Below are 23,161 nucleotides of genomic sequence, written 5' to 3' on the forward strand. Positions count from 1 at the left end.
AAAAGTAAAAAAAAAAAAAAAAAAAAACCTGTGGTGACAACTGAAATGTGTTGAGCCGGATGTTGATAGTCGTTGTCCATGGTGCTGGAAATGCGTGGCGCTGACGTCACTTCAGGCGCACGTCAAGTCGTCGCAAGGATTCCACTTCTCCGGCTTCTTTTTGCCTGCCTTTTCTGTTCTCTATCAATTTACTCAGCAGTTGTGGCAGAACACATTGTGTTCCCATGATTGTGATATTATTCTGGAAAGGCACAAACAGCGAATAAACATCCCATAACATTTATTCATGTTTGTTTGGAAAATAGTCTGGGTTCCATATTAAAAACATTATTCAAGTAAGAAAATGTGAATTATAAGCCTTGACTTTTTATAATTATTCTTTTTCAAATCCGAGTTTTATTGACTCCAATATGAGATCCACATATTTTGACAGCACTTTGAGGGAAATATTTTCTTAAATATTATATATTGACATCACTTTCATGTCAATATATATATTTTTTGTTTTTGATTTATTATTTTGCATTCCAATAAAAGATATCACGTGATGATAAATGTAAAGAGCCCGAGTCTTTCGGCGTGATCAGTCCAAGATGATTTTTTCCCGTCATGCCGTTACTTTTGTGCTCGTGGGTGGCCACAGAGGCCAAACCAGCAGCCAGATTCGCTTGTCAGTGGCGCGGAGGTGCACTACCGACAAAATGCTGCGAGCGCCGCTCGTGACACGTCATTGAATTGGAAGGAAACGAGTCCGCGCAGCAGTCCTCCCCTCGGACTCCTTTTGGAGCTCCGCAGACGAGGAAGACGACGCTCTGCTCGCTTTTTCTGTGGATTGTCGTCTTGCGTTTGGGAACATCGGACCGAGGACTTTCATTCCCGAGGATTCTTGTCGCTATTTGGATATTTTGGGATCCGCGATGGCCTGTTCGTGGCTGCGCGCCGTCAGAGGCCGATGGCGCACGCTGCTTGTCGTTCTTTGTCTCTGCGAGCTGCGCTCCGTCAGCGGACAGGCTCGCTATTCCGTAGCGGAGGAGCAGGCAGAAGGCTCTTTCGTTGGGAACATTGCGAGAGATTTGGGCTTGGATGTGGCCAGACTAGTAGCAGGTAAAGCTCGTATTATTACCAAAGGAGGCCGACAGTACGTGGAGTTAATGCGAGACAAAGGCACACTTGTCATTCGGGAGCGCATCGACCGAGAGGAGCTTTGTGGGAAGACGACGCCCTGCAGCTTCAATTTCGACGTCATTTTAGAAAATCCCATCCAGCTTTATCGCGTAACGGTGGAGGTCGTGGACATTAATGACAACAGTCCGTCCTTCCCGCAGCCGGAAATTCATTTGGAAATCGTTGAGAACGCTGCAGTGGGCACTCGTTTCTCACTCGAGAATGCGAATGACCCAGATGTTGGAATCAATGCCATTCAAAAATATGCACTAAAACCATCAGATAATTTTAAACTGGAAATACAAAGCCAACCAGATGGTGTAAAATTCATCGAAATGGTTTTACAGAAGCCTTTAGACCGGGAGAAGGAGGAGACCCTCACGCTCGTGCTGATCGCTTCAGATGGTGGCGAGCCGCATCGATCAGGGACAGAGAAAATTCACATTACGGTTCTGGACGCCAACGACAACGCGCCAGTGTGCACGCAAGCTGTTTATAAGGTAGATGTGCGAGAAAATTCACCTGCAGGAACCTTGATCACTACCGTGAGTGCAAGTGACGCAGATGCAGGCCTCAACGGTGACGTCACTTATTCCACTCGTTCGGCGAAAGATACAGAGCAGCTTTTTGATGTAAATATTAAAACAGGAGAAATTAAAGTTACAGGTAAATTAGATTTCGAAAAGTCAAACGGTTATCAGTTAAATGTGCAGGCTCGAGACAACGGAGGTTACACAGATACTTGTAAAGTTTTCATCAACGTAATTGATGAGAATGACAACGTCCCCACAATCAAGCTGATGTCATTTTCTCAGTCCATACCTGAGGATTCTCCCCCAGGCGCAACCGTGGCTGTTTTTAACGTCAATGACGACGACTCCGACGGCAACGGTGTTGTCAAGTGCTCCATAAATGATGACGTCCCTTTTAAAATTGAGTCTTCCTTAGAAGGTTACTACACCATCGTAACCGAAAACTTCTTAGACCGGGAAAGCGTCCCCGAATACAACGTGACCATAAACGTGTCCGACCAGGGCTCCCCGCCTCTGTCGAGCAGTCAAAACATCAACGTTCAAATATCTGACGTGAACGACAACCCGCCCAAATTCCATCAGTCGGAATACAGGAAGACAATCCCAGAGAACAACCCTCCCGGTTTTTCCGTCTTTACTGTCAGTGCCGTTGACGCAGACTGGGGCCAGAACGCTCGAGTGTCGTACTTCCTGGAGGAGGAAGAAGTTCACGGAGTAGCCGTGTCTTCTTTGGTCTCCGTCCATCCGGAGAGCGGCGTGGTCCGGGCGCTCCGATCCTTCGATTACGAGCAAATCCAGTCCTTCCGCTTCAACGTGAGCGCCCGCGACTCCGGATCCCCTCCGCTGAGCTCGGCGGCCGCCGTCCGCGTCCTGATCCGGGACCAGAACGACAACGCCCCTCAGGTGCTGTACCCGGTCCAGACGGGCGGCTCGGGGCCGCACGCCGAAATGGTGCCTCGTTCGGCGGACGCGGGCTACCTGGTGACGAAAGTGGTGGCGGTGGACGTGGACTCTGGCCAGAACGCCTGGCTCTCCTACAAAGTGCAGCAGAAATCTTCCCCCGACAGGGGGGGCTGTTTGAAGTGGGCCTCCACAATGGAGAAATGCGAACCGTCCGCCAAGTGACCGATAAAGATGCCGTCAAACAAAGACTGACCGTCGTCGTGGAGGACAACGGGCAGCCCTCTCGTTCGGCTACGGTGGTGGTTAACGTGGCGCTGGCGGACGGCTTCCCCCAAGTGCTGAGGTCGGAGTTCGCCGACGAGGACGAGCGGGAGGCCGACGAGCGGCTGACTTTTTACCTGGTCTTGGCTTTGGCTGTGGTCTCCTTCCTCTTCGTGGTCTGCTTGCTGCTCATCATATCGGTCAGAGTGTACAGGTGGAGACAGTCTCGGGACCTGTACGGCTCCAACCTCCCCGTCATTCCGTATTATCCGCCGCGTTACTCCGACACTTTGGGGACGGCGGGGACTCTCCCGCACGTCTACAATTACGAGGCCTGCGGCACCGCCCGATCCGCCAAAAGTGCTGCCGGTCACAACGTGCTGCTCGTGGACGCCAGTTCGACGGGCACCGTGCACAAGTTGGGAGCGAAACGAACATCCTGGACGAACCTGACTCTCCTCTTGAGGTTGGTCACATGACATCATTTGCATTCATGTTGTGAAAACGTTTCCTGGTCTTGTTGTTGTTTCGTTTGCCAAGCAACAGTCGCCCAACAATTTTTACTCTTCATCAGATTCCATTTGACACTTTGGACAAATTGAGCAAATGGATGATTTTTGTCTCCCTTAGCAATCCTTATGATCATGCTTTCAAAAATTTAAAAAACAAAGTCATGCAAATATGTACATATGGCCTCAACAATGTGTTTTTGTAGTTTATTTTCTTCACTTCAGTTTAATGCTATTCCACTTGTCAGCAAGTGGAATGTCAATAGATGAATTCTAAAAGTAAGAAAACTATTTAACATTTTCGAAAAGAAATATGACTTTATTTTGCTGTTTATTTTTTTTTTTTATATTGGTCCAGTTTTTTGTGACTTGAGACTGATGAAACAAGTCGACTTCGTGCATCCATTCAAACTTATGATATTATGACCAGAGGTGGGTAGTAATGTGCAACATCTACTCCGTTGACTTTTGCTTGCGTATTTATGTTCATTACATCCAACATCTACTCCATGACCTGGACAAACCAGACGCTCCACTAGAGGTTAGTCATGTGACGTAAAAAAAATAAAGGTTTGTCTTTGCATAAAATAGCTAATATTTGTGGTTGTAGACTGAATGTCATAATTTTTTATATCATTGCAATTCATATCTTAGGGGAGGCCGATTTCAAAGTCGGATATGTTCGTGAGTTTACAAATGTATACATGCTCCATGTGCAATGATTGATTGTACATTTGAGTGAACAATTTTGAGGTGCTACTGCAAAATGTCAAGTTCAGAATATTCAAACCGTGAGTCGAAATTTCGTGAGATTGGATGGATCAGCTCCTGACGTGCTGCACGGACGCTGAGCAGATGTCTGCAACCGAAACTCTCAGATGTCAGCTCTGTTGGGTTAAATGTTTCACATTTCTCCATGTTTATGTAAGTGGTCCTTTGAACGTTCTTCAAGGTCGCGGCGTATCTTTTGCATGGCTCATCACTGATCATGTACGGGTATACGTTGTCGTGACGATATCTGGAAGTAATGTGTCTGTGTCGAACTTGGAATCAGGGCCAGTTGTTTGCTTGGCTAAGAGGGGGCACAGCACCCTCAAATGAGTGCCGTGCCCCCTCAAATCAAATCACTGCAAACTCCCTCCAGCCCGCCCACTCTGCTTTTTGCCGCCGGCTGTCTGGAGTGAGACAAAAATGTGGCCAAACATTCATTCATTGTTAAAGCAAGTACTGTGTGTTCAAAGGTTTTGCGTGCCTTTTCTTTTTCATGTTCGTGCTTGAGGGAGTCCAATTTGAGTTTGTCATCAAGTTCGATTTCCGCTATGAGAAGTGGTGAAATGTTGGCTTTCAAAATAAGAGCAGAAAACAGAACTTTTGGGCCTGGGCCCTCAAGCATGCATTCCGTGAGCTCACCCTGGTGACAATTCTTGAAGGTTTTTGGGGAAATTCTGTGATACAAGGGACGATTTGACCCCTAATTTTTTTCACTCTCACGTCTCATGTAGTTGAGCATTTTAAAATGTAGTTTTGCAAGCATCATAACCAATTCCAAGGTGAAGATGTTTGATTGTAGCTCATCTCGAGTCCCTCGCATGTTTCCTTGGTTTTATATATTTGGTTGTAGCTGAGCAACTTCTTGCTTGTGGCTCCTTTTAATCTGAGTTTGTCCTGAGTATTTTTGAAAGTAGCGGACACCTTTGTCATGATCATCCATATCACAAAAGATGACATTTTGTGCATGGACCACCACAATGATTGGTGACAACCTTGTGTGGCTTCAAATTGAAAACAGTTCTCCTTTCATTTGGATTGAGCGTCTGAGAGGAAAATGGCTGTCCTCAGTCGTTCATGTTTTCAGTTTTGGAAATTTTGTCGGTATATTTGATTGCATTTGTAGTATGATGGAGTACAATCTGTAAGTCCACCATTTTCAACACTGGAGACATGTCAGTGTTGAGGGTTTAAGTGCTTGAACACACGTGATGGAATTTTTTTTTTTTTTTAGAACTCGTTTGTGACTGAAAAGTCTAAAAAATGGGAGGACTTGCAAAGTGTTCAGACCCTTCAGCACAAGGGTTTGAGTGAAATGAAGGTCGCTACTCAGGAATGTAAACGTCTAAAATCTTGGATCGGGCTCAGAGTGTCTTAATTTTCTGTTCAATGGGAACACCAATTGCCCTTCAAGGGACAAGAAATAGAATCTGATTCTGTCAAAGTTGCACCATACCTACAACATTAAATGATGATTGATCGTTGTTATTGTGTATGATTATAGGAGGACGTAGAGCCTGTCATACAGTCGACTTTTCCCAAAAATGTTTGGCTTGGCCCAAAGTTAGCAGTGAGGTCCTCGTGCAGTTTTTCTCTGTCCGTGGTGCTGAAGGCCACTTTCCAATGGATTTGGTGACCAGCGCTCATCCTCAACAATTCACATCAATAATCCTGTTTTATATTACTCACACAACTTCCTTACTGTAAATGTGGTATTTTCACTTTGTAGTCAAGTGACAACCTTAACTAGGAAAAAAAATATTTAATGTTTTATTATTTTAATGCAGTTATTTAACAGTACATGGCGCACTCGAACGTTTTTTTTTTCTCCGCTTATTTTGCAACTTGTATTCTCACAGTCATGGACACTTTTCCATATGTGCCTCTAAGGGGCGCTATGACACGGTAAATGGATGTGTTGATGCTGTTTGATGCAGCCCAGCTCCCTCCTCTGTCGCTGCCATTCGGCACGAGAGAGCTTCGAGTCAACAACGCACAATCGTTGATCTTAAATAACGCCGATCTAATCGCGCCTGGTTTGCTTCTGTCCTATTTTTTTTCGTTTGCTTCGTTTTATTTGACTATTTTTAAGATCTTATGGAGTCTAAAAATATTCATCCATTCCACGGAGGAATGCGATGGCGACGTGCGGCCTGCCTCTTTGTCTTTTGGTGCTTTTTTCTGAATGCGACCGAGGCCCAAATCCGCTACTCAATCCCCGAGGAGATGAAAAAAGGCTCGCTGGTGGGAAATGTGGCCCAAGATCTCGGTTTGGATCTGAAAAGACTCCGTTCTGGGCGGGCCCGCATCGTCACCGGGGAGAACGTCCAGTACGCCGAGCTGAGGGCGGACAAAGGGCTCCTGGTTGTCCGTGAGAGGATCGACCGAGAACGGCTGTGTGGAGACGTGACGCCGTGCAGCTTCACCTTCGAGATTTTGTTGGAAAACCCCATGGAATTGCACCCCGTCACCATCGAGGTGGTGGACGTCAACGACAACGCTCCCACTTTTAAAAATAATCATTTGCGGTTTGAAATCAGCGAGTCTGCTGCACTCGGCTCCCGTTTTTTTTGGAGAGTGCGTATGATGCTGATGTGGGGACAAACGGCGTGCAGAGTTACATTTTGACACCGAGTGATAATTTTGTGTTAAAGCAACACGTCAGTCCAGGGGGGAGTAAATATGCAGAAATGGTTCTGCAGAAAGCTTTGGACAGGGAACAACAGCCTCGACTTTCACTCAAATTAGTTGCTGTGGACGGAGGAAGTCCACAGAAGTCAGGTACAGTGAATATAGAAATTAATATTTTAGATATTAATGATAATGTGCCTGTTTTCAATCAAACTTTATATAAAGGAAAAGTGATTGAAAATTCCCCAAAAGGCACTCACGTTCTGACGGTGAATGCAACAGACGCAGATAGCGGTTCATATGGGAAAGTAACATATTCATTTTCAAAATCAAAAGCAGAAATAGCAGATTTATTCCATATAGACGAGATGACAGGATGCATATCTGTCGTGAATCAAATCGATTATGAAAAAGACAAAACAATCGAGTTCATGGTTGAAGCCAAAGATCAAGGAGGGCTGAGTGAGTCTACAAAAGTGGAAATTGAAGTACTGGATATGAATGACAATGCCCCCGTCCTCAATGTGATGTCCTTCACGAGTCCAGTTTCAGAAGACTCCCCCGCCGGTACCACCATTGGCATCGTGAATGTGAAGGACCAGGATTCCGGTGACAACGGTCACGTGACCTGTGCAATCGAAGGCCGCGTTCCATTTCGAATTAAGTCCAACTTGAGAAATTATTTCACCTTGATGACCAATGCCGATTTCGATCGCGAAACTGTGTCCGAATATAATATCACAGTTGTTGCGTCTGACGCCGGCTCGCCCCCCCTCTCCACCAAGAGAACTTTTCATTTGAAAGTTTCGGACATCAACGACAATGCACCTGCGTTTCCGGTTAGCTTTTATCATGCCAAACTTGCCGAAAACAACTCACCGGGTGCTTCTGTGCTGAGAGTGAGTGCCAAAGACCCGGACGAAAACCAGAACGCTCGTGTCTCCTACATGTTGGAGCCGGGCGAGATCGGGGGAACTCCCGTGGCCGAATTTGTGTCCGTCAACGCCCAAAGTGGAATTATCAGCGCCGTGCGCTCCTTGGACTACGAGCAAATCAAGCGTCTGGACTTTGTGGTGCGAGCGCAGGACGGAGGCTCCCCTCCTCTCTTCAGCAACGTGAGCGTGGGCGTCCTGATCCGGGACCAGAACGACAACGCCCCTCAGGTCCTGTACCCGGTCCAGGCGGGCGGCTCGGGGCCGCACGCCGAAATGGTGCCTCGTTCGGCGGACGCGGGCTACCTGGTGACGAAAGTGGTGGCGGTGGACGTGGACTCTGGCCAGAACGCCTGGCTCTCCTACAAAGTGCAGCAGAAATCTTCCCCCGACAGGGGGGCGCTGTTTGAAGTGGGCCTCCACAATGGAGAAATGCGAACCGTCCGCCAAGTGACCGATAAAGATGCCGTCAAACAAAGACTGACCGTCGTCGTGGAGGACAACGGGCAGCCCTCTCGTTCGGCTACGGTGGTGGTTAACGTGGCGCTGGCGGACGGCTTCCCCCAAGTGCTGAGGTCGGAGTTCGCCGACGAGGACGAGCGGGAGCCCGACGAGCGGCTGACTTTTTACCTGGTCTTGGCTTTGGCTGTGGTCTCCTTCCTCTTCGTGGTCTGCTTGCTGCTCATCATATCGGTCAAAGTGTACAGATGGAGACAGTCTCGCGTCCTGTACGGCTCCAACCTCCCCGTCATTCCGTATTATCCGCCGCGCTACTCCGACACTTTGGGGACGGCGGGGACTCTCCCGCACGTCTACAATTACGAGGCCTGCGCCACCGCAAAAAGTCACGTGACGAATACGCAAGCCGTGAGTCAAAGTTTAGTCAGTGTGGACGGAGCGGACGCTGACGGGCCGCACGGCGTCGAGCAAACATCGGGAAACTTCTCCCAGATGTCGACTTTGGTGAGTGAAATTAGTGCATTTGTTTCAATTTATTTTTGTTTTCATAATGTGGATTATCGAGCCTTGGTCTTGTAGTGATATATACATTTATATTACTTTTGTGTGTTCAGTACGTGAAAGTAAAAGAACACAGAAATAGTGCGGTAGTGCATGTTCAGAGATGAGATTGTGAGTTGCACTGAAAGCAGGAAGCAGTTGGAGGAACAGTTGGGGGAGTGGAGAGCAATACATCATGTTTACTTTCCATTTAGTGCAGCAGCAACACCGATGATGTAGTGCTACACACGCCTGCTTTTGGTGTGGGCAGCATGGGATCGATTCCCACTCCTTGATGGTGTCGGCGTGCCCTGCAACCGGTTGGTGTGGGGACCGGTTCAGGGTGTAGTCTGCCTTTCGCCTGCATGGCGTTAGCTGATATGGACTCCGGTACTCAAGTGACCTTTGTGAGGACAAGTGCCTTGGAAAATGGATGGATGGATTTTGTGCATATTACATTAAATAATGTTCACATTTGTGTGTAGTGGGGGGGTCGGAATGCATTAAAAATAATGTTTTTCTCTTGGGTATTGCATGACAAAACATATTGAAATAACAGGGCAACTTTAACGATGATTTCGTGCAAAGCCGTCGAACAGTTCCTCCGTCTTTGTGAGCAATTTGTGAAATTTTGTGATCAAGCTATAAACTGTAGTTTCTCAAATCCTGTCCATATTCTGAGGGCTTAGCACCGCATCGATCCAGCTCAGTGACGGCCCTGATTCGAAGCTTTAAAAAAAATGTATTATTCGAGTTTAGATGGTTTTAATTTTGTTCTTAACTGGTGGAGTTAAAGATCTGCCTTTTGGATAATGAATGACGTTGACAGGCCATCACGTGGCGTGGCCACAAAAGGACTTCCTGTTTACCTGCGGCTCACTTTCACCAACGCCCCCTACCGCTCACCCGACCGCATCACTGCACTATTTTTCTGCTTTATGCCGTGGATTTAGTTATCACGTGAATGAGCATATTTGCAGGATTTTATTTTTCTAGCACAGGCAACAAAGATTGTTTGGGACAATCTATTAGAGTTAAAAAAAAAAAAAAAAAAGAGTTTGCTTCAAATTTCTTGGAGGAAAGTGAAAGTTGCCAAACCGTACAAATTACTATCAGAACTTTGCACCTCGACTACATTTTCAAACATTTGTCTTTTCTGTTGACTTAGTATTAAATTCACTTAACCATCTGTGATAATTAATTCTTAGAAAAAGTACACAGAGTGAAATTCTCACCAGTGATGTTAAACGACAGAACGATGAGTTGGTCTTTGCAGATGAAAGTTGTTGTCCATGTTGATGGAATTCTTGCGGCTGACTTGAATGCACGACCTGCAATCACATCAAATTAAAAGGAAAAATTGCTGGAAGATGGCGCAGATTTGCCATATATTGGCTGCTTTTTGGGGACAGCATCTACTTCAAAAAGGTTTCACCATTTTGTTGTGTGGTTATCAGTTTCCAGTTTCCAGGGTTGATATTTCAAAGTGAGACAGACATTTTTGCCTTATAATTGTCCTTTTTGTGGAACTTGTAGATTCTTGACATTTTAAATATGTTTTCAAGCACGGTTGAATTACATAATCGTAGTTTTCTGTCCATGACTAATAACTCAAATGAAAAGTAAAGAAACGTGTGGTGACAACTCAAATGTGTTGGGCCGGATGCTGATAGTCGTTGTCCATGGTGCTGGAAGTGCGAGGCGCTGACGTCACTTCAGGCGCACGTAAAGTTGTAGCAACGATTCCATTTTTACGGCTTCTTTTTGTCCACCCTTTCTGTTCCTTGATATCATTTCCCCCAGCTGTTGTGCCACAACACATTGTGTTCCCATAATTTTGATATGATCCTGGAAAGGCACAAACAGTTCATAAGCATCCCATAACATTTCTTCATGTTCGAAGAACTTCTGTTTGTGTTGGAAAAGAGTCTGGATTCCATACTGAAAACATTATTCAAGTAAGAAAATGTGAATTATGAGTCTTGAGTTTTTGTAAGAAAAAAAATACATTCAAATCAAAGTTATATTGATATCACTTTCAGGTCAATATTTTTTAAAGCACTTGAGGTCAATGTATTTTTTTTTTTTATTTTTTACTCATTTTTCACATTCCAATACAAGATATCACGTGATGATAAATGTAAAGAGCCCGAGTCTTTCGGCGTGATCAGTCCAAGATGATTTTTTCCCCTCCTTCCGTTGCTTTTGTGCTCGTGGGTGGCCACAGAGGCCAAACCAGCAGCCAGATTCGCTTGTCAGTGGCGCGGAGGTGCACTACCGACAAAATGCTGCGAGCGCCGCTCGTGACACGTCATTGAATTGGAAGGAAACGAGTCCGCGCAGCAGTCCTCCCCTCGGACTCCTTTTGGAGCTCCGCAGACGAGGAAGACGACGCTCTGCTCGCTTTTTCTGTGGATTGTCGTCTTGCGTTTGGGAACATCGGACCGAGGACTTTCATTCCCGAGGATTCTTGTCGCTATTTGGATATTTTGGGATCCGCGATGGCCTGTTCGTGGCTGCGCGCCGTCAGAGGCCGATGGCGCACGCTGCTTGTCGTTCTTTGTCTCTGCGAGCTGCGCTCCGTCAGCGGACAGGCTCGCTACTCCGTAGCGGAGGAGCAGGCAGAAGGCTCTTTCGTTGGGAACATTGCGAGAGATTTGGGCTTGGATGTGGCCAGACTAGTAGCAGGTAAAGCTCGTATTATTACCAAAGGAGGCCGACAGTACGTGGAGTTAATGCGAGACAAAGGCACACTTGTCATTCGGGAGCGCATCGACCGAGAGGAGCTTTGTGGGAAGACGACGCCCTGCAGCTTCACTTTCGACGTCATTTTAGAAAATCCCATCCAGCTTTATCGCGTAACGGTGGAGGTCGTGGACATTAATGACAACAGTCCGTCCTTCCCGCAGCCGGAAATTCATTTGGAAATCGTTGAGAACGCTGCAGTGGGCACTCGTTTCTCACTCGCCAATGCAGCTGACCCTGATGTTGGAATAAATGACATTCAAAAATATGCACTAAAACCATCAGATCTTTTTAAATTGGAAATAAAGAGCCAACGAAATGGAAGAAATGTTATCGAAATGGTTTTACAGAAGCTTTTAGACCGGGAGAAGGAGGAGACTCTCACGCTCGTGCTGATCGCTTCAGATGGCGGCGAGCCACATCGATCTGGGTCCGTCAAAATTCAAATTACTGTTCTGGACGCCAATGACAACGCGCCAGTCTGCACACAAGCTGTTTATAAGGTAGATGTGAGAGAAAATTCACCTGCAGGAACCTTAATCACTACCGTGAGTGCAAGTGACGCAGATGCAGGCCTCAACGGTGACGTCACTTATTCCACTCCTCATATTACCAAGGATGAGAGAGAACTTTTTAATGTAGATGTTAAAACAGGAGAAATTAAAATCACAGGTCGACTAGATTTTGAAAAATCACAGAGTTATGAATTAAACGTCCAAGCAAGAGACCACGGAGGTTACACAGACACTTGTAAAGTTTTCATCAACGTAATTGATGAGAATGACAACGTCCCCACAATCAAGCTGATGTCATTTTCTCAGTCCATACCTGAGGATTCTCCCCCAGGCGCAACCGTGGCTGTTTTTAACATCAATGACGACGACTCCGACGGCAACGGTGTTGTCAAGTGCTCCATAAATGATGACGTCCCTTTTAAAATTGAGTCTTCCTTAGAAGGTTACTACACCATCGTAACCGAAAACTTCTTAGACCGGGAAAGCGTCCCCGAATACAACGTGACCATAACGGTGTCCGACCACGGCTCCCCGCCTCTGTCGAGCAGTCAAAACATCAACGTTAAAATATCTGACGTGAACGACAACCCGCCCAAATTCCATCAGTCGGAATACAGGAAGACAATCCCAGAGAACAACCCTCCCGGTTTTTCCGTCTTTACTGTCAGTGCCGTTGACGCAGACTGGGGCCAGAACGCTCGAGTGTCGTACTTCCTGGAGGAGGAAGAAGTTCACGGAGTAGCCGTGTCTTCTTTGGTCTCCGTCCATCCGGAGAGCGGCGTGGTCCGGGCGCTCCGATCCTTCGATTACGAGCAAATCCAGTCCTTCCGCTTCAACGTGAGCGCCCGCGACTCCGGATCCCCTCCGCTGAGCTCGGCGGCCGCCGTCCGCGTCCTGATCCGGGACCAGAACGACAACGCCCCTCAGGTGCTGTACCCGGTCCAGGCGGGCGGCTCGGGGCCGCACGCCGAAATGGTGCCTCGTTCGGCGGACGCGGGCTACCTGGTGACGAAAGTGGTGGCGGTGGACGTGGACTCTGGCCAGAACGCCTGGCTCTCCTACAAAGTGCAGCAGAAATCTTCCCCCGACAGGGGGGCGCTGTTTGAAGTGGGCCTCCACAATGGAGAAATGCGAACCGTCCGCCAAGTGACCGATAAAGATGCCGTCAAACAAAGACTGACCGTCGTCGTGGAGGACAACGGGCAGCCCTCTCGTTCGGCTACGGTGGTGGTTAACGTGGCGCTGGCGGACGGCTTCCCCCAAGTGCTGAGGTCGGAGTTCGCCGACGAGGACGAGCGGGAGGCCGACGAGCGGCTGACTTTTTACCTGGTCTTGGCTTTGGCTGTGGTCTCCTTCCTCTTCGTGGTCTGCTTGCTGCTCATCATATCGGTCAAAGTGTACAGATGGAGACAGTCTCGCGTCCCGTACGGCTCCAACCTCCCCGTCATTCCGTATTATCCGCCGCGCTACTCCGACACTTTGGGGACGGCGGGGACTCTCCCGCACGTCTACAATTACGAGGCCTGCGGCACCGCCCGATCCGCCAAAAGTGCTGCCGGTCACAACGTGCTGCTCGTGGACGCCACTTCGACGGGCACCGTGCACAAGTTGCGCAGCGAAAAGAACATCCTGGACGAACCTGACTCTCCTTTAGAGGTTAGTCATGTGATGTAAAGTAATTTTTTGCCTTTCCAGGAAATAGCTCACAATTGTTTTTGTAGATGACTGCAATTTTTTGACCTGTTTTCATGCACATGTCATTTACAGTTTTTACTGCTTCCCAGTGAGAGCCGTATGTGGCACATATTCTCCTCTTGAGTTGAATGTCATACTGTTACAAATTAGTGGCATTCAGATCTGAGGTGATTCAATTTTGAAAGTTATCACATGCGTGAATATGGAATTCATCCAGGCTGCATACAGTGCCGTAAAACGGGACCCCCCCTATCCTTTTTTTTTTTTTGCACATCTTTCCTACAGAAAGTTTTCAAATGATCAAATCAAATTTGGTTTCACTCAGAGATAACCCAAGAAAATACCAAATACAGTTTTCAAATGACAATTCAATTTTTGAAAGCACAAAATAAACGCAAACCTTTCAGACCCTCCGTGAAAACGTAATTGCCCCTTGACCCGAATCACGGGTTGTGCCACCCTCGGCAGCCGTCCCTGAAATCAAGCGTTTGCGACAATTGTTTGCCACTGTTCCCAGTTTTCTCCTCTTGTGGACATTGCCTCTGAGAGTGGTTCGCTGGAGCCCCAAAGCCTTGGAAATGGCTTTGTGACCGAAAGACCTTGGTGCGCATGACGTCGTTTGTTTACAACGCCATATTCCCAGTCAAACAAAAGCTGCTCGGCAGTGTGGGAGTCGTTGAACCGGAGCAGATTTTTCACAATGCCCGAGACCTGTTGTGTTGTTGGTTGTCAGCAGGTGAGAAAGTTCTTCAAATAGAACATTCTCTAGAATACCAACTGAAAAGACCGGAAAAAGATCGACTGATTTCGCTAATTTAACGGGATGGATGGTGTCCAACGAAATACAGAGAATGGAGCATCTCGGAATTTTTAAAAAAGGGATAATACAATTTTCTCCACTTCAATTTCTCATCATAATGCCAATATAGTGGACAGTAGAAATTGAAATCATGTTGCCCATTTCTTTGTCATTATCAGATATAGATAAATTTCCTGGGAAATCGTTGTAAAAAGGAGATGTCCGTAACATTGCGATGGGCTTAAGTTTTAACACAAAACGGGATATGGATGACTATAATATTTCAAAAACAGTAACATCAATGCATGAATACTTCTTGGTTCATTACAGACGTAATAAAGTCCAAGCTCCAGTTAGATTTGTTGTTGTTAGTTTTAAAAGGCCTTCTGTATCGGCAATAACTTATAACAAAATCATAGCGAGATCTAATGACCTATTTTATGCGAGTTATGGATTATAACATATCCTATTGCAAGTTGCAACTTACCTCTGCCGTCACAAGACGAGAATTATTTCGGTCAATTCTACATGACACGACATCCATGATGTAATTTTTCCACGTACCTTCGTTTATTATCACTTTCTAAATGTTGAACGATATCGGACAAAACTCTGGCTGTCGTGCTATCAGACATGTTTTCATTTCGTCTCAACGGAATTAACTTTCAAAAATGCTTTGTTAGACCGGCACTATGTCGGCATAAATTAAAAAAATCACGTGATTTTATGACGTTGACGCATTCCCTCTATACCAGACTGATGGTTTTCGATAACTTTTTTTTTTTTTTATTATTTCTTCTTGAATTTCTTTGGATCGTGGCATGAGGCGTTGGTTCTTCAGATCTTGTAGCCGACTTCATGTTCTCTGACAGATTCTATTTCAGTGATTTCTTGATTCAACAAGTAAGGTGGTCATCAGGTTTTGGTTTGGTTTGTGAAATTTGACTCACCCTTCCCAAATTTGTGATTAGTCACAGTGACTTTGTGATTCAACGGGGGTCTCAATTGCCTTTTCCCTGAGGGTCGGAAAGGTTTGGAGTTTTTGTGCCTTCATAAATGGAATTGTCAGATGGAAACTGCATTTTGTATTTCATTGGGTTGTCTGTGAGTGATGTTCAAATTGGTTTGATGATCAGAAACTTTTGCGCGAGATCGATATCCAAAAATAAAAACAGAAATCAAGAAAGGGATGAATACTTTTTCATTATATGTAGTATTTGATTGAACAGTTTAATTTCCCAAAACTGCTTATTTTATATTCAGTATAACCAATGTCCGTGTGACAGGTTGTCATTACATGTATGACAAAACGAATTTGATGTCATGTTGGGCCTTTGAGGCAAGTGTCAAACTCCAAAACGGTGACGTGTCAGCACCACGGACAGCGGTCAAGTTGCTGAAATGACCTCCAGTGTTGCGTCACTTCCACATTCTTTCCGTGGCAGTGACGTCACCACGATCTTATCTGCAAGTCGTTTGTTACGTAATCACTGAATATTATCATAACAACACATTTTATACAAGATGCATATTACAGCACATTCGTATTTTAGCTTTACTTCTGTTTAAGTTCTCATCATTTGAGTTTTGATGACTGGCGGTCGTTTTGGTGGCGGGTGACTTTTCTTTTCTACTTCATGTTGTAGTTTCAAATTTTCATCTCAGAGCGGCGCTGTTAGCATGCGTATTGAGATGGAATAGCTGCTGGGGTTTTTTTTGTTGTTGTTTTTCCTCTTTCTACTCTTTGTCCCTGCCTTCCGTGCTGCTGCGTCGCTGATCGCACATTTCGAGCAGTCGTCGCGCTGCGTGCGAACGTTGGGGATTCAGGACTCGTCATCAAATTGGATTGTATTGAATTTGCTTTGGATTGCTGGCTTTTTTTTTTTTCCAAGGCGGATTTGTTCGCTTGTCGCATTTGAATTGCTGAAGGAAAACAAGCCCCGCAAGCAACACAATGAGACGGCAAGTCCTGTTGTTCCTCTCGGCTTTGTGCCTTCGCTGCGTGTTCGGCCAGGTCAGCTATTCCATCCCTGAAGAAATGTCCGAAGGCTCCGTGGTTGGGAGCGTCGTGCACGATTTAGGCTTGGATCTCAAGAGGCTAAATTCCGGCAAGGCTCGCGTGTACACAGGCCGCAGTGTTGAGTGCGTCGGCATGAATAAGGAGAGAGGAGTCCTGGTGATCCGGGAGCGGATAGACAGGGAGGTTCTGTGTGGCGAGACCTCGCCGTGCGCTTTGCATTTCCAGATCATTCTGGAAAATCCAATGGAGCTGTTTCGCGTTACGGTGGAAATTACTGATGTCAACGACAACGCGCCCAGCTTTGCCAACGCTGAGAAACGCTTTGAAATCAGCGAGTCGGCCGTCATGGGCTCCAAATTTATATTGGAGAAAGCGATCGATCTGGACATTGGGATGAATGGCTTACAGCAATACACACTCACTCCTGCTGATAACTTTGTTTTAAAATTAGAGAATGAGGCTGACGGAAGTAAAAAGGTGGAAATGGTGCTGCAGAAACCTCTCGATCGGGAAAAGCAGGATGATGTCAGGCTTTTATTAACGGCGATGGACGGAGGCGAGCCGCAGCTGTCAGGCACCATGCAAATATTTGTTCGTGTGTTAGATGCCAATGACAACGCACCCACCTTTGAAAAACGCATTTATAGAGCCAAAATATCTGAAAACGCACCCAAGGGCACCAGCGTGACGACCGTGAGTGCTTCTGATCATGACATCGGTGCCAATGGTGAATTATTGTACCTGATATCCCCCAGCAAGCGCCATCTGTCTGATATTTTTCATATCGACCAGCAAAGTGGTATCATCACCCTGGCAGGTGGCCTCGACTTTGAGAAGGCCACTTCCTATCAAATGGACCTGGAGGTGGTCGACAAGGGAGGTCTGTCCGATTCCGCGAAGGTGGTGGTGGACGTGCTTGATATCAACGACAACAGCCCTCACATTAATGTCGTTTCCAAATCTGACAGCATATTAGAAGACTCGCCTCCTGATACTGTCATAGCGATGTTAAGTGTAAGTGATCCGGATTCAGATAATAACGGAAAAGTGGAGTGTGTTAAAGATGATGACACTCCTTTCAATATACAAACATCTTTGAATGGATTCTATACTTTAGTCACTGACAGTCAATTGGACCGAGAGTGGTCGAGCGAGTACAACATCAGCGTGACGTGCAGTGACGAGGGCGCGGCCTCCCTCTCCAGCAGAGTCACTCTCACCTTGCACATCTCGGACGTCAACGACAACCCGCCCCTCTTTGAGAGGAGCTCCTATGAGGCCTACATTGCGGAAAACAACGCAGCAGGTCTCTCCGTAGTCACGCTGAAAGCCAGAGACGCAGACTGGGGCCAGAACGCTCGAGTGTCGTACTTCCTGGAGGAGGAAGAAGTTCACGGAGTAGCCGTGTCTTCTTTGGTCTCCGTCCATCCGGAGAGCGGCGTGGTCCGGGCGCTCCGATCCTTCGATTACGAGCAAATCCAGTCCTTCCGCTTCAACGTGAGCGCCCGCGACTCCGGATCCCCTCCGCTGAGCTCGGCGGCCGCCGTCCGCGTCCTGATCCGGGACCAGAACGACAACGCCCCTCAGGTCCTGTACCCGGTCCAGACGGGCGGCTCGGGGCCGCACGCCGAAATGGTGCCTCGTTCGGCGGACGCGGGCTACCTGGTGACGAAAGTGGTGGCGGTGGACGTGGACTCTGGCCAGAACGCCTGGCTCTCCTACAAAGTGCAGCAGAAATCTTCCCCCGACAGGGGGGCGCTGTTTGAAGTGGGCCTCCACAATGGAGAAATGCGAACCGTCCGCCAAGTGACCGATAAAGATGCCGTCAAACAAAGACTGACCGTCGTCGTGGAGGACAACGGGCAGCCCTCTCGTTCGGCTACGGTGGTGGTTAACGTGGCGCTGGCGGACGGCTTCCCCCAAGTGCTGAGGTCGGAGTTCGCCGACGAGGACGAGCGGGAGGCCGACGAGCGGCTGACTTTTTACCTGGTCTTGGCTTTGGCTGTGGTCTCCTTCCTCTTCGTGGTCTGCTTGCTGCTCATCATATCGGTCAAAGTGTACAGGTGGAGACAGTCTCGCGTCCTGTACGGCTCCAACCTCCCCGTCATTCCGTATTATCCGCCGCGCTACTCCGACACTTTGGGGACGGCGGGGACTCTCCCGCACGTCTACAATTACGAGGCCTGCGCCACTGTCGGATCCACCAAAAGTGCTGCCGGTCACAACGTGCTGCTCGTGGACGCCAGTTCGACGGGCACCGTGCACAAGTTGCGCAGCGAAAAGAACATCCTGGACGAACCTGACTCTCCTCTTGAGGTTGGTCACATGACATCATTTGCATTCATGTTGTGAAAACGTTTCCTGGGCTTGTTGTTGTTTCGTTTTTTCAAGGTTTAAATGACAATCGCCCCACAATTTTTACTCATCAGAGCTTTTTGTCTCACTTAGCAATCGTTGTGATCATGTTTCCTAAAATTTGAAAACAAAATCATACAAATATGTACATACCACATAAAAATCTTTTTTGGGCGTTTATTTTCTTCACACCAGCTTAATGCTATTCTACATTTCAGCAAGTGTCATGACAACAGATAAATTCCAAAACTTTTAACATTTTCGCAAACAAATATTTGCTTATTTTGCTTTAGTTCTGTTTTTTATATTGGTCCATTTTTGGACTAAAGGCTGATGAAACCTGTCTAATTCGTGCATCCCTTCAAAACTAGAATATGGCCAGAGGTGCGTAGTAATATGTAACATCATGAGGATAAGCGGCTCAGAAAATGGATGGATGGGTGAATTTTATTGTACAAAGAAGTTATTTTGCCATTTTTCGATCGAGTGATATATTGTTGCACAATATCAGAATTTGCATGTTGATATTTAATTTTCATTGTATTTGATGATCACGGTCTAATTTAAAAAGTAAATTTGAAGGTACTGACTACTCAGTTCTTGAGTTGTTTTATCTTTCTTTTTACCGAGTACTTTCACGCTCTTCTATTTTTTTTAGTTTTTTTAGTTTTTTTTTTGTAGTGCAACTTTCTAATCATATTCTAGTACAGTAACAGTATTCTTAAATGAGTACATTTTATTGTCTCCGCTACCCACCTTTGACGATGACTGACACGAAAAAGTCTGCTGACTGTTTGGCTAATAATAACAATAAAAGTAAAGGCTGTGGCCGCAGATGAGTTGGACTGCATTTGCTTTAGTTATCAATCGCCACGATGGCAAAATTGCAACTCATCTACACGTAAGACAGGAACACACAGGCGTGAAATATCCTCATCAAGAGCACAATTGTACAACTTCTTTTTGACTGAAAACTGCCTGAACCTCAACCTGAATAACGAATGGAGGAATGTATTTCTTGCTTTATTTTGCCAGTATACAAATATGACAACCAAAATATGGATCGGCCTGTCGGCCTCCTTCACTGCAAAGTAGGCCTGCGCTTGAATTGTTTCTGTATCGGTGGATGTTATTTCTGCATTTCAATTCCCAAACACTGATTTGTCTTCTCACGAATATGAAATGACATTTTTTTTTTTTATTATTTGAAGGGCGCGTTGTGTGTGGCATCAATTTTGCCGTTTTGAACACGTCAGCGAGCCTTTGTTGTGGCGCGGTGAGCTGAAAAGTCCGCTCTCGGCCAGAGTGTGGCAGTCTCCGACTTGATTTCAGCGAGTCCCTCCCTTTGACACAAGGACGTTGTCGACAATCAGCAGTCATTTTCCAGCCACTTCCCACCCAAGCGTGCATGCGGACGGCTGCCGTCTCTTTTCACCATTTCTGGTTTGGATTTATTTGGATTCGATGGAGCGGGAAGCGGTGGAATATCGATTTGAGGCCATGGCTCGGCAAGTAGTGTTGCTCATCTCGGTTCTTTATTTCCCCTCCGCGCTGGGCCAAGTCAGCTACTCGATCCCGGAGGAAATGGAGAAAGGTTCGTTGGTGTCGAACGTGGCTCTAGATTTGGGTTTGGAGTTGAAACGGCTCAAATCCGGGCGAGCTCGCATTCATTCCGGGGACAGCACGGAATACGTCGCGCTGGATAGAGAAAGGGGGCTCCTGCTCGTCGGGGAGAGGATAGACAGAGAGACGCTGTGCGGCGAGAACACGCTGTGTGCTCTGCATTTGCAGATGATTCTGGAAAGTCCCATGCAATTGTTTCGCATGGCCATTGAAATCACGGACATAAACGACAATGCTCCCAGCTTTGAATCAGACAGCAAACGTTTTGAAATCAGCGAGTCGGCCGTCGTCGGCTCCAAATTTGTGCTGGAAAAAGCCATCGACGCGGACATTGGCGCAAATGGCCTCCAAAGCTACACGCTCACTCCAACCGACAATTTCCAGCTCAAATTATCAAATCAAGCAGACGGTCGTAAAAAGGTGGAGATGATATTGCAGAAGCCGCTGGATCGAGAGCGGCAGGTGCAGATTGCTTTGTCTTTGACAGCCTTTGATGGCGGACAACCTCGCAGGTCAGGAACAATGCAGATTCTTGTTCACGTCTTGGATGCGAATGATAACGCTCCTGTCTTCACGAAAACCTTGTACAGGGCGACAATTAGCGAGAATGCTCTCAAGGGAACCAGTGTGATAACTGTTAGTGCTTCCGACAAAGATAGTGGCTCCAATGGACAAATATCTTATGTCATATCCCATAATACATTCATATCCAAATTATTTCAAATTAATAGTGCGACGGGTGAGGTTATTTTAACTGGTGACATTGATTATGAGAAAACAAAATTATTAGAAGTCGATATTGAAGCAGTTGATAACGGAGGACTGTCTGATTCAAGTAAGATCCTGATCGACGTCATTGACGTGAACGATAACAGTCCTCAAATAAAAATATTGTCCAAATCCGATTCCATTTCAGAGGACTCTGCAGAGAATACTGTCGTCACCATGTTAAGTGTAAATGATCCCGACTCGGACAGGAATGGAGAAGTGAAATGTCATGTGAATGATGATATTCCATTCAAAATTGAAAACACAATGAATGGATTTTATAGTTTAGTCACGGAAGTAGCTTTGGATAGAGAATCTGCATCCGAGTACAACATCAGCGTGACGTGCAGCGACGAGGGGGCGGCCTCCCTCTCCAGCAGCGTCACTCTCAACTTGCACATCTCGGACGTCAACGACAACACGCCCGTCTTTGAGAGGAGCTCGTACGAGGCCCACGTTGCGGAAAACAACGCAGCGGGTCTCTCCGTAGTCACGCTGAAAGCCAGAGACGCAGACTGGGGCCAGAACGCTCGAGTGTCTTACTTCCTGGAGGAGGAAGAAGTTCACGGAGTAGCCGTGTCTTCTTTGGTCTCCGTCCATCCGGAGAGCGGCGTGGTCCGGGCGCTCCGATCCTTCGATTACGAGCAAATCCAGTCCTTCCGCTTCAACGTGAGCGCCCGCGACTCCGGATCCCCTCCGCTGAGCTCGGCGGCCGCCGTCCGCGTCCTGATCCGGGACCGGAACGACAACGCCCCTCAGGTGCTGTACCCGGTCCAGACGGGCGGCTCGGGACCCCACGCCGAAATGGTGCCTCGTTCGGCGGACGCGGGCTACCTGGTGACGAAAGTGGTGGCGGTGGACGTGGACTCTGGCCAGAATGCCTGGCTCTCCTACAAAGTGCAGCAGAAATCTTCCCCCGACAGGGGGGCGCTGTTTGAAGTGGGCCTCCACAATGGAGAAATGCGAACCGTCCGCCAAGTGACCGATAAAGATGCCGTCAAACAAAGACTGACCGTCGTCGTGGAGGACAACGGGCAGCCCTCTCGTTCGGCTACGGTGGTGGTTAACGTGGCGCTGGCGGACGGCTTCCCCCCAGTGCTGAGGTCGGAGTTCGCCGACGAGGACGAGCGGGAGGCCGACGAGCGGCTGACTTTTTACCTGGTCTTGGCTTTGGCTGTGGTCTCCTTCCTCTTCGTGGTCTGCTTGCTGCTCATCATATCGGTCAAAGTGTACAGGTGGAGACAGTCTCGGGTCCTGTACGGCTCCAACCTCCCCGTCATTCCGTATTATCCGCCGCGTTACTCCGACACTTTGGGGACGGCGGGGACTCTCCCGCACGTCTACAATTACGAGGCCTGCGGCACCGCCCGATCCGCCAAAAGTGCTGCCGGTCACAACGTGCTGCTCGTGGACGCCAGTTCGACGGGCACCGTGCACAAGTTGCGCAGCGAAAAGAACATCCTGGATGAACTTGACTCCCCACTTGAGGTTAGTTGAACATACTTTAAATATTTGTAAAGTTGTTTAACTTTTGCATTAGAAGATTTCATGTCATTTTCAAAGCATTTTGTTCCCTTCATGAAACATGAAGGTGCAAAAGCAAGAGCTGCTGTTTTGGGAGTTGGGGGGGGGGGGTTGTCTTTTGATTCCTGAGAAACACCATACAAGAGTATTTTAACAGGTAGTTTCAGCACCATGGACAGCTTTGCGATCATTCTCAAATATTTCTTCTCCATTTGAACACGTGTTGGTATTTGGTGGAAGTAAATCTTTGTCCTGTGTTGAAAACAGTGGCAGTGCTTTAATATTGTTTGTAGCTCTTAAAACTTACCTCCGTTTTCCTGGTCACTGCCAGCCTTGATGGTTTCCAATGAAAATTAATCTCAGCGGTTGCTGAAAGTGTGGCGTGTGGTCGTTTGGATTGTTCTTGCCAAGCGGCTT

The 23,161-nt window shown here is 47.2% G+C and overlaps 2 protein-coding genes across 8 annotated transcripts in view; both read left to right on the forward strand.

The window, feature by feature from the left end:
- LOC133509082 (protocadherin gamma-C5-like) overlaps nucleotides 1-23,161 on the forward strand; it is a 121,016-nt gene that overhangs the window by 36,864 nt on the left and 60,991 nt on the right. The window contains exon 1 of one of the 7 annotated variants that reach the window (XM_061835775.1): nucleotides 11,089-13,616. The exons of 4 other annotated variants lie outside the window; for them this stretch is intronic. In XM_061835775.1, the coding sequence (XP_061691759.1) occupies nucleotides 11,202-13,616 (2,415 nt within the window). In that variant the 5' untranslated portion in view covers nucleotides 11,089-11,201. Of the gene's footprint in view, nucleotides 1-11,088; nucleotides 13,617-16,108; nucleotides 18,791-20,144; nucleotides 22,709-23,161 lie in introns of those variants that run through there. 2 more of the 7 variants (XM_061835779.1, XM_061835776.1) reach the window with 2 other exon arrangements.
- LOC133509087 (protocadherin beta-16-like) lies at nucleotides 748-3,810 on the forward strand. The gene is given in 3 exon segments (XM_061835788.1): nucleotides 748-2,765; nucleotides 2,768-3,281; nucleotides 3,284-3,810. Coding segments are annotated over 3 exon segments (2,442 nt in total). The 5' UTR covers nucleotides 748-917; the 3' UTR covers nucleotides 3,364-3,810.

Source organism: Syngnathoides biaculeatus, chromosome 11 (assembly GCF_019802595.1).
Source record: "Syngnathoides biaculeatus isolate LvHL_M chromosome 11, ASM1980259v1, whole genome shotgun sequence".
In the NCBI taxonomy this organism is placed as follows: Eukaryota; Metazoa; Chordata; class Actinopteri; order Syngnathiformes; family Syngnathidae; genus Syngnathoides; species Syngnathoides biaculeatus.